Source organism: Nyctereutes procyonoides, unplaced genomic scaffold, assembly GCF_905146905.1.
Source record: "Nyctereutes procyonoides isolate TBG_1078 unplaced genomic scaffold, NYPRO_anot_genome, whole genome shotgun sequence".
In the NCBI taxonomy this organism is placed as follows: Eukaryota; Metazoa; Chordata; class Mammalia; order Carnivora; family Canidae; genus Nyctereutes; species Nyctereutes procyonoides.
Window position 1 is genome coordinate 24668427 of NW_026575159.1, and position 14382 is coordinate 24682808.

General features: G+C 49.4%; 1 protein-coding gene across 1 annotated transcript in view; it reads left to right on the top strand.

Moving 5' to 3' along the window:
* The window catches only part of TG (thyroglobulin), a 247711-nt gene that overhangs the window by 62332 nt on the left and 170997 nt on the right, over positions 1 to 14382 (top strand). Inside the window, exons 25-28 of the mRNA XM_055313866.1 lie at positions 1098 to 1206; positions 6122 to 6313; positions 10498 to 10662; positions 11549 to 11563. Of these exons, the coding sequence (XP_055169841.1) occupies positions 1098 to 1206; positions 6122 to 6313; positions 10498 to 10662; positions 11549 to 11563 (481 nt within the window). The remainder of the gene's footprint in view (positions 1 to 1097; positions 1207 to 6121; positions 6314 to 10497; positions 10663 to 11548; positions 11564 to 14382) is intronic.

The following is a 14382-nucleotide window of genomic DNA, read 5'->3' on the forward strand; positions in this document are numbered from 1 at the left end:
TGATGTCTTTTGAGAAAAAAAAAAAAAAAAAAAGATGCAGAAGTGCAGGACTCTCCCCTCCAGAGGACCTTCCTTCTCCCCTCCCAGGCCATCATCCCTGCACTGACCTCAGGTCTTCTAAAAAGGAAGAAGAGCAGTTGCCTTCAGATAACTTTGCTTTTAGCCCCTACCCTTTGAAGATTGCTGGTTGGGCGACCTTGAGGGGAGGGGGAGACACAGGAAACAAAACACAAATGGATAAGAACAGACTTATCCTGCTGCCCCCAAGCAGTGGGAGTGCTGGAAAGAGTCAGAGAGAGAGATGGGAGATTAGTGAGGAAGGCAAGGCCTTTGGAGGTCTGGCCTCATTTCCTGGCTTACGAATCTTCCCTTTTTTTTTTTTTTTAAAGATTTTATTTTATTGAATCATGAGAGACAGAGAGAGAGAGAGGCACAGGCATAGGCAGAGGGAGAAGCAGGCTCCCTGCAGGGAGCCTGACGTGGGACTCGGTCCCGGGTACGTGGGACTCCGTCCCGGGTCTCCAGGATCACACCCTGGGCTGAAGGCGGCGCTAAACCGCTGAGCCACCCGGGCTGCCCATGAAGCTTTCCTTGATCCTCACCCGATAGGCTGCACCTGTAAGGACTTCCAGGAGCTGTCCCTGCCTCTCTGTCCTCCCCCTCACTCTACCTCTCAGGACTGTCTCCGAAAACTACAGGCTCTAGTCCTCAAAACGCCACCAAATTCCTTGGCCACTTCTGCTGTTGCCCTTGCTTAAAATCCCCCCTTTAAAATTTCCAATGGGCGAACTCTTACCCATACGTCAGTACCCCACCCAGATTCACTTTTCCTGGGAGAATGGTCTTGCTCTCCCTTCTCCATAGAATCAACCATTCCCTCTTCTACAGTTACCTCCTCTCAAATCCGATGTGTTCTTTGCAGCCGACACTCTGGGCTGGAATTCACTGCTTACATGTCTGTGTGCTCCAAAACTGGGAGAAAGTCACAGCCAGGAATCTTGCCCCAGGGCGTCAGCCACGATCAGAGTTTGATAAATGTCTGTTGAATTGAATTGACCATCGTGAGGTAATAGTAATGAGCCTCTTTCCACCTCCAGCATCAGGACACATTGGGGAACTCAGAGGCCACCGGCTTCGGAAGCCTCAGGTGCCAAATGACAGTGAGGAGTGGGGCTCAAGACTCTCCGGCTGTGTATCTGAAGAAAGGTAGGTTGGTGGAGCTGGATGCTTGGGGGCCACAGTGGCTTAACCTACCCGACCGGTGTTTGGGGCTGCTTCCTGGAGCTTCGCACTCCCCTCCCTTTGCTCTCCAGCCTCTCTGGAGGTCATCAGACCTTCTCACAAGGGTGCAAACCTCCAGGCACTTCGCCCCTCACCAGCCTCCATGCAGCTGCACTGTGCATGCATATTACCCGGGGCGGGGGGGGGGAGGGCTTGAAAAATGCTGGTGCTGAGTCCGTACATCGGGGCTGGGCCAGATGCTGCCTTTCTAATAACCTCTCGGTGATGCTAAAGCTGCTGGCCCCAGGCCCATGCACTGAGTAACAAGGATGTTTATCCTATCTCACAATTTACAGCTCATTCCCCAAACATCCTTCATCTACCCTCACAGAAATCCTCAGGGGAAGGCAAGATCCTATGATCCCGATCTTTGCCCCTGTTTTACAGATAAGGAAACCGAGGCTCAGAGAGATTAGAAGACTTTTGCAAGGTCATGCTGTTGATAAATGGGGGAGGTGGGTTTGAACCTAAGTGTGCCTGAATTCCCCTGCATGGCTTCACAGAGCGGAGACAGGGAAGCCCGCCCTCCTCTGCCCTCCTGCTGGCTTCCTGCCGTCTCTCCATCAGGGCCAAGAGAGGGGCCAGCCCTGCAGAGGGTGAGCCCTGGGCCTCAGCTAGGTTCCCCAAGAACGGGGGCTCTCCTCTGCTCTCCTGGCCCTCCTTCCCCCGGTTCAGGGTGAGTTGCTGGAGCCGCCTGGCCTGGGCCAACCCCAATCTGGTCAAGGCCCTCGACGTTCTCTGGGCTTCCCTATCCTCGCTAGTAAAATAGGAGTCGCAAGTGAACCAAGGAGATTGGGAGGTCTGGAGTGAGGAAGTCTGTGCTTTTAGAACAGTGCACGGCATCGGGTAAATAGCAGGTGCAGGAGATTTCTGAGATCCTTTTCATCCTTGCTGACATGTCTCCTGGTGACCTGGGGTAAGGCTGCGGACCAGAAGGCAGCCCAGGAGGCTGGACTTGAGACCTAGGGGTTGGCATGGAGGGTGGTGGCAGGCATGCGGCCTCCCAGGTCCCTAGCTTGAGCGGCCTGGATCCCAGCAGCTACTGGACAGCTGGCAGCTAGCGGAGACAGTGCCATGGCCCAGGCACTGAGCCTCAGCTGACCTTGGGAGCGGTCTGCAGCCCACAGCAGGAACAAATGCCTGTGGCTCTTTGTCTCTGCACCTTCAAGTCCCCAAATCCCTCCATCCTGTCTCAGGGGAGGGCTCCCATGGGAGAGTGGAGTCCAGCAGAGCTGGGATTTCCCTCATCTGGGGTCAGCGTGACGAGAATTCCTGCCCCAGTGTTTATTCAAATTATCATTATTTTTTTTTATCTGTTAAAAAAAAGAAGGTAACAGAGCATAGAGATTTTTTTTTTCCTAAAAAAGGAAAACCAAAATCAAACAACCCGTCCCCAAAATGTTCTTTAAAACTAATCCTTGGCCTTTTTTCCACATTAAAAAAAAAATGCAACTCTAGTTTTTTCTCATGTTTGTTCTTATTTGTCCTCATCTCCTGAAAGTTTATACTTGGGGGAAGATTGCAAGGGAAATTGAGAAGCTTCCTTGCTGCCAAACTAAATCAAGGCAGACCTGTTTTTTGCTTTTTTTGTTTTGTTTTGTTTTGCTTTTGCTTTTTTTTCCCCCAAGCAGAAAATACACAGACACAGTCATTCTGCATCCTAAGATAGCAAACAGCGAAGGGACGTTCAGACTCCTGCCTCCTCACCTACGAGCACTATCTCTGCTCAGGAACCACTTCTTTAGTTTTTATGCCATGAAGTAGGGACAAAAAGTCACAGGTGAGGAGGAATATACACAGTTTTTGAGAATATTTTTTGAGTATATCCCACATCAGTGGCACCTGGTATAGGTAGGCAAGTGCATCCATTCATGCACCTGACCTTTAGTGACCTGGAACACAGGGCCCCTTGATCCATCTTCTGGTACCATCCTGTTGACACCCACTTAAGATCTGTGGCCTGGAGCATGGAGCAGCAGCCCTGTGATTTTTCAGACTCGAAGGAAGACAGTGCTCAAAGGCTCCTTCCAGTTGGGCTAGCCCAACCCCCTCGTTTCACAGATGAGGACTAGAAAGAGGAGGCAACTTGCCACTCCATCAAGGTGGAACCAGGGACGTCAGGGCACAACCTCCCCAAGCTCTGAGGTATCCCCCAGACCTGCCCCATTATCTAGACCATGACTGCTGTGCAGATCTGCTCAGCATTGGCACTTCCCATAGATGTTGACTGAGGTCCTGTGGTGTGGTATGCCCTGTGGACGTAGCTGTGGAACAAAACATAATAGCTGACTGATACAGCCGTCGATGCAGCATTAAGATCATTTCGGAGGGTTCAAAGTGCTTTGATGAAATGAAACAGGACAGTGGGATGAAGACGGACGTAGGCTTCCTGGAACAGTCAGATTCATGGTGATGGGAAGTGGAACATTGGTTACGAGGGCAGGGGGCTAGGTGGGGATGGACAGCTGGGGTTCGACAGGTGTGCAGAGCTTTATTTTGGGATGAAGCAAAAATTCTAGAGATGGATGGTAGTGATGGTTACACCACAACACGAATGGGTTAAATGCCATTGGACTATCCACTTAGTGGGGTCAAAATGGTAAATCTTGTGTTGTATATATTTTTATCACAATTTAAAGAGGGAAAGAAAGGTGAACATTCATTGCTGCCAGTTGGTCAGGGAAGGAGCTTCAGAGGAGGGGATGTTGGAACTGAGACCAAAGGAAGAGGAGGCTTCTGCCATGCAAAGACCTCAGGGCATGAGATTCTCCGTGCCGGGCGATGTGGAGGCTGCCAGGGGCTGCTGAGGGAGAGAGCCCTACAGTCCAGGGCTGTCCCATGGAACTTTCTGCGGTGATGGGAACGTTCTATAAGCCTTTGCTGTCCAAAATAATACCCAGCGGCCACCCAGGTACCCAGCACTTGCTGCAACACGAACGTCAATGAGCTGAAACAGATATTGAAATGGTCACATATGCCTGGCGACTACTACAGTGTTGGCTGGTGGCGAGTGGCTCTGGGGACTCTCAGGCTGGTGGGGGAAGCAGACACTGTCCTGAGTAGCTTAAGGACAGGGTGAAAGATGATAGAGCCTTGCTATCTAGGGAGAGAGAAACGAATTCTAACTGTAAAAAAATCAATCGGGGAGATAGACCCTTGATATTAAGCTGGATTTGGTGAAGGATGGGCTGGGGCTCTGCAGGCAGAGTTCATGACAGGGCAGTCGGGCAGAGGGGGTGGTGGGAACCCCTGCTAGGAGAAGATGTGGCTTTCTGGAGACTGTACAGTGTCTGCTGAGCATCACTAAGTGCCAGGCTCATTGGTCAGCCTCTGAATGTACGGACTATCTTTTCATCTACTCAGTGTCTACGAGGCCTACACACTATTGTCCCCATTGAACAGATGGAGAAGTTGAGGCTCTGGAATGCTTCAGGGATTTGCACTCAAGCCTGTCTCATTTTGCAGCTTGTATTCTTGGGTTCCACATTTTAAGCCTCTCCACAATTTCTAGGAGAAAGTGTGGGTTAATCCCTGGTGAACAGCTGGGTGGAGGGGTCAGACTCAGGGTGGCAAAGAGCACAGACTCCTCATCCCTTTCTGCCCCCCATCAGCTGTGATCACTCTCTTTCTTTACATGGGATATGGACGTAATAATAGGATAGACATTTTGGCTATAGATTTATCTCTCTCTATATATATATATCTCCCTGCAAAAATCTCCTCTTTGCAAAATGATGCTCTAAAAATAACAGGGCTTATGGGAAAAGTAGAGTTAGGGACAGGCGAAACCCAAGCCTTGCCATTTTTAACCAGAAGACTGGCAGACGTGATCACAACCCTGTTTAAAATGCTAGCAGAATTTTTAAATAGATTGAATCCAGCACAAAGAGATGCTACAGTAAATGCACAAGAGTCACCCAGCTTGATGTGGGAGGGAGGCAGGAAGGGTGGGGTCTGCTGAATTGGGCAGGGGAAAATCGCAAGTGCCACCTTGAAGACAAAGAAGGTGGCCAGTCTGGGGCAGGGGGAAGAACGTGGGCCGAAGGGCATTGTGTACGGTCCCGTGCTTCCTGTGGCTTGCCGGAGCTCTGCTGTTTGTGCATGCTGCAGTCACCTGTTGTTGATGCCACAAGACAGTGACATGCTGGAAAAACTGTAGATGGACCCGTGTGGCCTCAGCGTTACAGCAGCAAAGCTTCCTGCCCACCACGAGTTCTTTTTCAAGATTTTATTTATTTATTCCCGAGAGACACAGAGAGAGAGAGAGGCAGAGACACAGGCAGAGGGAGAAGCAGGCTCCCTGCAGGGAGCCCAATGCGAGACTCCATCCCAGGACCCCGGGGTCACTACCTGAGCTGAAGGCAGACACTCAACCGCTGAGCCATCCAGTGGGGTCCCCCACCATGAGTTTGAACCACAGGAACAAACGTTGGTAGCAGAGTAGGCTGGACCTAACTCACAGGGCAGTGAAAATGAAATGAGGTCATATAGGCAGAGCATGAGTCACCATGTCTGTGTATACAGGTAGAGCACAAGAAATGTTTGCTGGTAATAATAAAAATATTCGTACGTGTCACCTCTTCACACACCCCCTTTAGTGCTTCAAAGGTGTGATGAGCATCTATCTAGGTCTTCAGGTTTGGGGCCATGGGCCTGGTGAGCTCCATACTCTTCATGCATGGGCGATCCAGAAGTTTCATGGTGCAGCGAGGGTCTCATCTTGGACTTCACACTGCCCTTCGCCCAACCAGAGGGTCCACTGTCATATGACCAGTAAACTGCGGTCAACTCTGCAAGGCTTTTGATCTTTAAAAAAATTTTTTGCTGCCTTTTCCTCCAGGCCAAGAATTCACCACCACAAGTCAGAAGAGCTTCGAGCAAACAGGTTTCCAAAACACGCTCTCTGGACTGTACCGGCCCGTAGTGTTCCCAGCCTCAGGAGCCGATCTGACTGGGGCTCATCTCTTCTGTCTGCTGGCCTGTGACCGTGATTCATGCTGTGACGGCTTCATCCTTGCCCAGCTCCAAGGAGGTAATGCCTGGGACAGTGAGGACCAGGGCCTTCTGGTACCAGGACTCGTGGTCTGACAAAGGAATGAGCAGGGTCACTGAAGCCAGGATTCACAATGTGGGGACGGTGTGGGGAGGTTGGGACATGAGGTGACCACTGAGCTTCTGCAGCCCTGCATGTCACACAAAGGTGGTTTTCATTCAAAGCATCGTGGGAAGCTATTGAAAGTTTTAAGTGAGGGAATGCCACGATCAAGCTGTGGCTTGAGTGTGCAGAAGGTAACGGGTACGGAGTTGGAGTAGATGTGGGTTTCAGTTAGGAGCTACGCCCACAGTCCAGGTAAGGGGTTGGGTAGCATGGGCGGGGTGACAGTGGTAGAAATGGAGATGAAGGGTCAGATTCAAGGTATCCTTAGCAGACAAAACCCACAGGACTCCATGGATATGAGGAGCGGAGAAGGAGGAGGTGTCCAAGACCATTCTTGGTGATCCACTAGTTCACCTGGTTGGACAGCTTGCCTGTGTGGTAAATAATGGAAGATACCAGATGTTAAATTTGGTGATGGGAGAGGAGGATTTGGGAGGGTCATGGGCCCATTTACGGTGTGCTAAGCGTGCAGTGCCTTTAAGACATTCACAAGATGTGGATTAAGCTTTTGGGTACCAAAGTCTAGAGCTCAGAGGCAGGGTCCGGGCGGGAGATAGAAATGCGTGAATTCCTGGTGTTCAGGTGGTATCAGGGCTGCGGGTCTGGGTGGGATTTCCTGGGAAGAGGGTTCAGGGTGAGAAGGTAGGGGGAAGCGGGCGATCTCTGGTGAGCACCTACATAATGGGAAGAAGACAGAAAACTAGTGAAGAACGAGCGGCCAGGCAGCTGGAAGGAGCCGGAGAGGGGAGGGAGGTCCATCGTGGAAAGAGGAAGGAAATTTGTCAATAGATTTGAATGCTGCTCAGAGCACAAACAAGGTGTTTACTGAAAGGGGGGTGGGGCTGCAAGAGAGTGTGTTTGTTGGAGGGGTGGGGCAGGAGTCTGCTCTGGACTGAGTTAATTCCTGTGTATTTTTATTTTATTTATTTACTTAAGATTTTATTTATTCAAGAGAGACACACACACACAGAGAGAGAGAGAGAGAGAGAGAGAGAGAGAGAGGCAGAGACACAGGCAGAGGGAGAAGCAGGCTCCCTGAAAGGAGCCCCATGTGGGACTTGATCCTGGGACTCCAGGATCACAACCAGAGCCGAAGGCAGGCGCTCAACTGCTGAACCACCCCAGCATCTCTTGCTTTATTTATTTATTTATTTATTTATTTATTTATTTATTTATTTATTTATTTAAATTCATTTAGCCAGCTTAGAGTACATCATTAGTTTCAGATGTAGAGCTCAATAATTTATCAGTTGCATGTAACACCCCGTGCTCCTCATATCACGTGCCCTCCAGGACTGAGCTGAATCCTAAAATTCCTTTTAGATTTCACGCTCTGTGATTATATGCTGTGCATCGATGTTAGTGTTTCGATAGGCGAAAAAAATACGTATATATAGAGATATACACACACGTACCCATGCACATCCATGTAAACACACATACGTGTGTGAAACACGGTGGTTTGGATCCAGGATGCCTTTTGTGAGGCGACCACAATCCCCCCAAGTGCTCTGTTACTCACCAAACCATATGGTTTTTCAAGCTGGAAGGTTGATTTCATTTTCCTTAAAATCATATATGGAAGAATTATTTTGTTCCATGGAACACGGGGAGCCCATGAAATCCCTTTTCTTTCCATGACGGGCCTGGCTAGCAGCTCGCTGGCGTTTCCCTCCAAGTGTAACCTGCGATCCGTGAATTGTGTTGCGCTGACCGACCACCTCACAAACTGAAGGTCTCTTGGAGACACACCTAAAACACCAGGCAGATGTTTTTCCCAGGCTTGTCTGGTGGGCAGAGCCGGGGCTTGGAACCAGCTTTGGCCAGATCTGCCCCACGACCAGGAACAGACTCCTGCTGGGTCCTTTTGCCAGGGTCTGGAAAGTCATTTAACTTTCTGGCAGATTCCCCCCTCCCTTCCCCTCCCTGCTCTGCCTTCACCAACCTTCAACTCCTAAGTGGCTTTGTCTCTACTGATTATTAAGGACACTTCTGGAGGCTCCCGGACCTACGTTTTCGTGAGCTTCAGAGGGACTCGGGCGGCCCCTTGGCACCTGGGAGTGTGACCGAGGCTGGCAGGCTTCCCCTGGGCTCTCAGCGGGTGCCCCTGCTACTCTGGTGCTGAGGCTCAGCCGGGTAGGGGGCAGGGGGTAACCCCACCACCACCACCAGGCCCTCGCTGCCTGCTGGCCCCTCCTCCCATCTCAGCTAGGAAAGCCTTTCTCCTTTTCTGCTTCCTTATTATGAAACGAAGTGGCCTCACCAGGTCGGGGAATCTGGAATCCAGCTGTGTGCACCAGGACTGTGGTGCTGTTGATAAAGGCCAACTCCCGCATGTCACCACCCTCTACCCCTAGGGCCAATGAGTCAGAAGCTCCGTGGTCGGTGCCGAGGAGCGAGCATTTTTAAAGCCCTCCCCGTGTTGTTGATCGAATCAGTCCAAGCTGCTGGTTTGAGAACCAGCAATCGGAGGATCTGTAGAGTCACTTTTTACACAGAGATGCTGCTACTGCTGCTGCTGCTCCTGCTGCTGTTGCTAATATATATATTTTTTTATCACCTGGAGATTAAAAGTGGCCAGTGGGAGGGAGAAGGACAAAATGTCAGATTTATAAGCCAGACATCTGAGTCCTCTACTTTGGGGAAATTTTGGTGAGAGATGGGTTTGAAACTCTCTCTATGGGGGAGCCCTTTTGGCGCAGTGGTTTATGCTGCTTTCAACCCAGGGCGTGATCCTAGGGTCCCGGGATCGAGTCCCACGTCAGGCTCCCTGCATGGAGCCTGCTTCTCCCTCTGCTTGTGTCTCTGCCTCTCTCTCCATCTGTGTCTCTCATAAATAAATAAAGTTTTTTTTTTTTTTAAAAAGAAACTCTCTCTGGGCGTGGGCACAAATTAAGATAAAGAAGGGAAGGGGTATGGGTGGCAGATTTCCTATTTTTTTTTTTCTGGAGAATCTGAACAACTATACTACCGAATGAGATTATTTATCGAAATGGAAAATCTGAGTAAAGATACTACTTAGTGGTGTTCAGATTCTGGGGAATCTACAATACTACGTAATGGGATTATTTATCGACCTTATATAAATGACCTAATTTCTAGATCTCAGTAAATTTGGGTAATTAACTTATCTGAGAATCTGTTTCTCCACTAGTAAAACAGAAATAATAATATCTGCAAAGGGATTAACATACTTCAAGCACTTACCATAGTTACTGGCATGTTACAGACCCTGAAGCATCCGAGTTACCTGCCTTCCCTCCCTGAAACCACTGCCCGGTGCCATAAGCTCGGGATGGGTCTTCCTGACACCAAGCAAGGTTGTAACTTCAGGGCAGCTTTTTAACAGTTGGGACATGTATCCAAACTTAGGATATGTATTCAAGACAAATAGTCTAGTGCCTCCCCTAGTTATAGATTTCTCTCTGCACATCCCAGGCCTGGGGGGGGGGGGCAGGTGGTCCCATAGCCTCCGCTTGAATGCATCCAGAGACAAGGAGCTCACTTCTTAATAGGGAAGCTTGGGCCATTGCTGTGGAGCTTGTGGTTTTTCACAGAGCCTTACTTGGAATCTGAGTACTCCTTTCTGAGCCCCTTCAAAGTTGGTGTGCATGTACATGTGTGCATGAGAAAGGGGGGGGGAGAGAGAGAGAGAGAGGCTGCTGTTTATTTGCTAGAAGCCTCAAAAAGATCCCTCTGTGGGGTAGTGGATAGAGAGTGAGGCCAGAGGATTCTGACACTAAGACCCCAGGTGCTGTTGAAGATGTCATGGCTGGTGACCCATCAAGAAGAGCTTTAATGCAGGAGGTTCAACAGGGCAGGCAAGGGGGTGGCCTCCCCTTTGCAAATTGGCCACTATGACACATGCAGGGCTATCAGGCAAGAGGAACCCAACTGAAAACCAGGCTCCTGAGTTCCAGGCTCCGTCCCTGTGTGCTCCCGAGGGGTTATTACCTGTTCCCACCCTCCAAGCCCCTCGGGGCACCCACGTGGGTCCCTAGAAGGGTCCTACTTGTTCTTCATCACATCACCCTCTCCTCCCTCTCGTGACTCTGCAGGGCCCATCATCTGTGGGTTGCTGAGCTCCCCCGACGTCCTACTTTGCCATGTCAAAGACTGGAGGGACCCCACTGAAGCCCAGGCTAATGCCACCTGTCCTGGTGTGACATTCGACTGGGGGAGCCGCCAGGCGACGTTGCGTCTGGGAGGCCAGGAGTTCGGGGGTAAGTCTCTGCCTGCCGCCTTTCAAAATGGTGAGCCCTGGGTGTTCTACGCAACCGAAGGGTTCTTGAAAATTATCAGAAATTAATGATGTACTGTATGTTGGCTAATTGAATTTAAATGCAAAAAAAAAAAAAAGAATTTTCCTCACCAGTGGGGTCTTCTCCTGTGAGCCCCCTTTGTACCCTGAGAAGGTTATACTTCTAAAAAAAAATGGTATCAAAGGTGCTACATAAAACCCAACCAGAGCTTCTCAGCAGCTCTCCCAAGGCTGGAGGGAGCTCACAGCCGGGCAGGTAGGCTGTTGCTGATGATACCAGCTGCACTGCCCATCCTAATTATAGGGGTGCAAGAGGCTGTGAGCCCCACCACGTAGGGTCCGTTGATGCAAATAACTATTCAGCTTGCTCCATCCTCCTCATCCTCCTTTCAGAAGCTCTTCCAACATTTCCCACAAACTTATGTGCATTAGATCTAGAAGTCACCCCGAGATCATCTGCCCACCCCCTCGTTTTATAGGGATGGGCGTCGGTGCCTGAGGCCCCACGGTGGCCCGTCACATCTCCTCTCTGCCTCCTCCAGCCCTGCCCTTGCATCAGGGCTCCATGGGGGAAGTGTCCTGAACTGGGGACCGACCACACCAGCACAACTCAGTGTGGTCAGGACCGGCAGGCTCAGCATCACCAGAAGCTCATTAGAAATATGGATTCTCGGGTTCCACTCCAGACCCAGAGGTGGCCCCAGGAATCTGTCCTAGCCAGCTGTCTGGGTAGTGCTGTGTCTGCTGAGTTTAGGAAGTTTGAGAAGCATCAGCTAGGTGACCTGGAAGTTTCCTTCCACCTTCCAACCTGAAACGTCAATGTTTATGGTGAGAACAGGGCCCAGGAGATTCCCTGACTCCCGGTTCCTCTGTGAGTCTGGCCGAAGCCCGGCTCCATCTCACCTCCTCTCTGTTTTTCTGCCAGCATGTGGTTCCAACCCACCCTCTGCTTTGGGAGGGGTGAAAGCATTGCAGGTGGCAGCCTGACAGGACACAGAAGAGGACTAAGGGAAGTTCAAAGAGCCCTTGGAGGCTTCCATCTCTCGGAGACGTTGGTCCTTCAAGAGCTGGAAGCCACTAGGAGAAGTTTACAGGGCCTGCTTCTCAGTGTAAGGCAACTCTCAGGTTTGTAATGGCAGAGAGCTCAATGTCACCTCCTCCAAGGCCCTCCCTGACTACCCTGCAGAGTTCAATGCTTCCTCCAGTGAAAAACTTCACACGAATTCCTGAAAATTCCTCTGTTGGGCGGTATGGAGGGCACTGCCCTGAGACCGTGCCTTTGCCTGCCTGCTGCTCTTACCTGCCAGCTGGTAGTTTGCCTGTGGTGTTGAATCCCCATTTTGGACACCATTTGTGTGACCTGGAGCAGGTCAGGAAATATCTTCAGGCCTAATTGCTTGTCTACAAAATGGCTTAGTGGGAGGACCTGTCTCCCAGGGCTGTGGTGAGGTGGGAGGAGATAGTGGAAAGTATCATAGATGTGTTCCCCACCACACTGGCTATGAGCCACCCACTACCCTGAGGCCCCGCCGCTGCTAACTCACATACCACCTCCCCCCCACCCCCTGCCAAAATGCTTCCTTGGAGGGAGGCACTGTTATCAATTCTCCCCATTTTACAGCTGAAGACACATGGATAAATAAAGTCTTCTCAAAGGCTCAGAGCTTCTAAGTAGAAAGCCAGGGACTGGAAACCAGGTAGTATGATTCCAAAGCTGACGTTCTTACCTGCTTCTTGATATTGGCACTTACAGATAATAGGTCTGAGACGAACTTCGTAGGGGGTCTGACACATAGAATTACTGTTAGGTAATATTATTATTGTTTTTAAAAATTTGTCATTGTCTTTTGTTATTTTTAAGAACTAGACCGTATATTTAGAATTTCTAGCTTCACACCATCCAGCATGAAACCTGGCATAGAGAATATACATAATATCTGTGGAATGAATATTTACCAAAGCCTGGACCAAAAAAATATATATATTGCCTAATTAGGTGGGGTTCCATGAGGCTTAGTTTTTTGGGGGGTAAATAAAATCAAATTGCTTATTTATATGATGGATAGTAAACATATGGTATCCATTATTCTGAGAGGTAGCCCAGGGTGAGCAAACAAGCGTTTGCAGAAAGATGTGTGATATATTCATGGGCAATAAATCCAGAGTAAATTGCTTAACATGGAGCATGTGCTTGGTAGGTGCCCAAGAAATAAAGAATGTGTCCTTGTCTGGCCTCCCTGAGAAGGAGTGATTACCAAATGACTTTTGAAGTTTTTGGTTTCTTTCAATGCCCTGTGGGTATGTGTATATTTTAGGGTATTGGGCCAAGCTTTAAGAAGGGTACCTTTTGCCTTGTTTTTTAAAATATTTTATTTATTTATGTGAGATAGAGCATGTGTACGTGCATGATAAGAGGGTAGGGGCAGGGGGGACAAGACTCCCTACCAAGCAGGAAGCCTAATGTGGGGCTTGATCTCAGGTCACTGGGATCATGACCTGAGCCAAAGGCAGATGCTTAACTGACTGAGCCACCAGGCTCCACAAGAAGGGTACCCCTTGATGGGGATTTTAGGCACTCTGAGGTATATCCATGATGCTCCAAACTGGGAGTTGCCTTAGATGAAGATTGACCAGGACACCCTCTCCAATTGAGAACAATAGAGCACAAATGCTCCCTGCCACAGTTATAGGTCACTCCTCGAGTATAATGAGTCCTTGGGAAAGAAACATGGTTTAAATTCTTACTAAAATGTGAGTAGCTGATAGATTCCCTTTTCTAAAAACAGATACTGATAGAGGGAGAGAGTGAGGATTCCATGGGTTCAGATAGGTGCAGGGGAGGCCACAGAGCTGATTGAAGCACAAAGGAAGGATCTGGGGACAATAACAATGAACTCTGTCCCAGCCTCTGTCTTCCCATTTAGCCATTGGTTAGATACTCATGAAAATGCAGATTCTGGAATCAGACCCTGGGATTCAAATTCCATTTTAAATGCTTACTCCTTATATGACCTTTCTGGGCCTTGGCCTTCCTGGTTATGAAATGCAGATAATGATGACTTTGGCTCCTTGGGAGGTTAGAAGGATTGAAGGAGGAATGTGTGGTGAAGCACTGGGAGTGGTGCCTGGAACAAGGTGGGCACTCTCAGTAGATAGTAGAGATTATGGAGCAATGGCCTGCATTGAAAATCCTGGAGACGGATTCTGCTTTTCTCTGCTAGCTCTGTGGCCTTGATCAAAGCACTTAACCTCTCTGAGCCTCAGGGTCTCCATCTATAAAATGGGGGCTCACTTTTTTTTTTAATTTAAATTTGATTACCCAACATATAGTACATCATTAGTTTCAGATGTAGTTTCCACTTTTTTGTGTATTAGAGAATGAAGCACTAACATGCTCTACGGGCTGTAGTTTAAGGCACCGTTTCTGAACTTCAAGTCCCTGCTTCCTTGATGGCACATCCCACATAGGCACCTTGTAGGACTTCCAGTCTGGGCATCTGCTTTCATTGACCAGCTCACCGGTCCTCTGAGAGTCTGGTCTAACAGGTGGCCTGGCTAATGGAGAATTAGGATTTATGTATAAAGTGTAAGTGACTCGCTTGCCATTTGCAGGATATTGCAGCCCAAGAGAGTACACTAAATTCAAACAGGAAGCACATCAGTACCCATGTTGCATTGTACA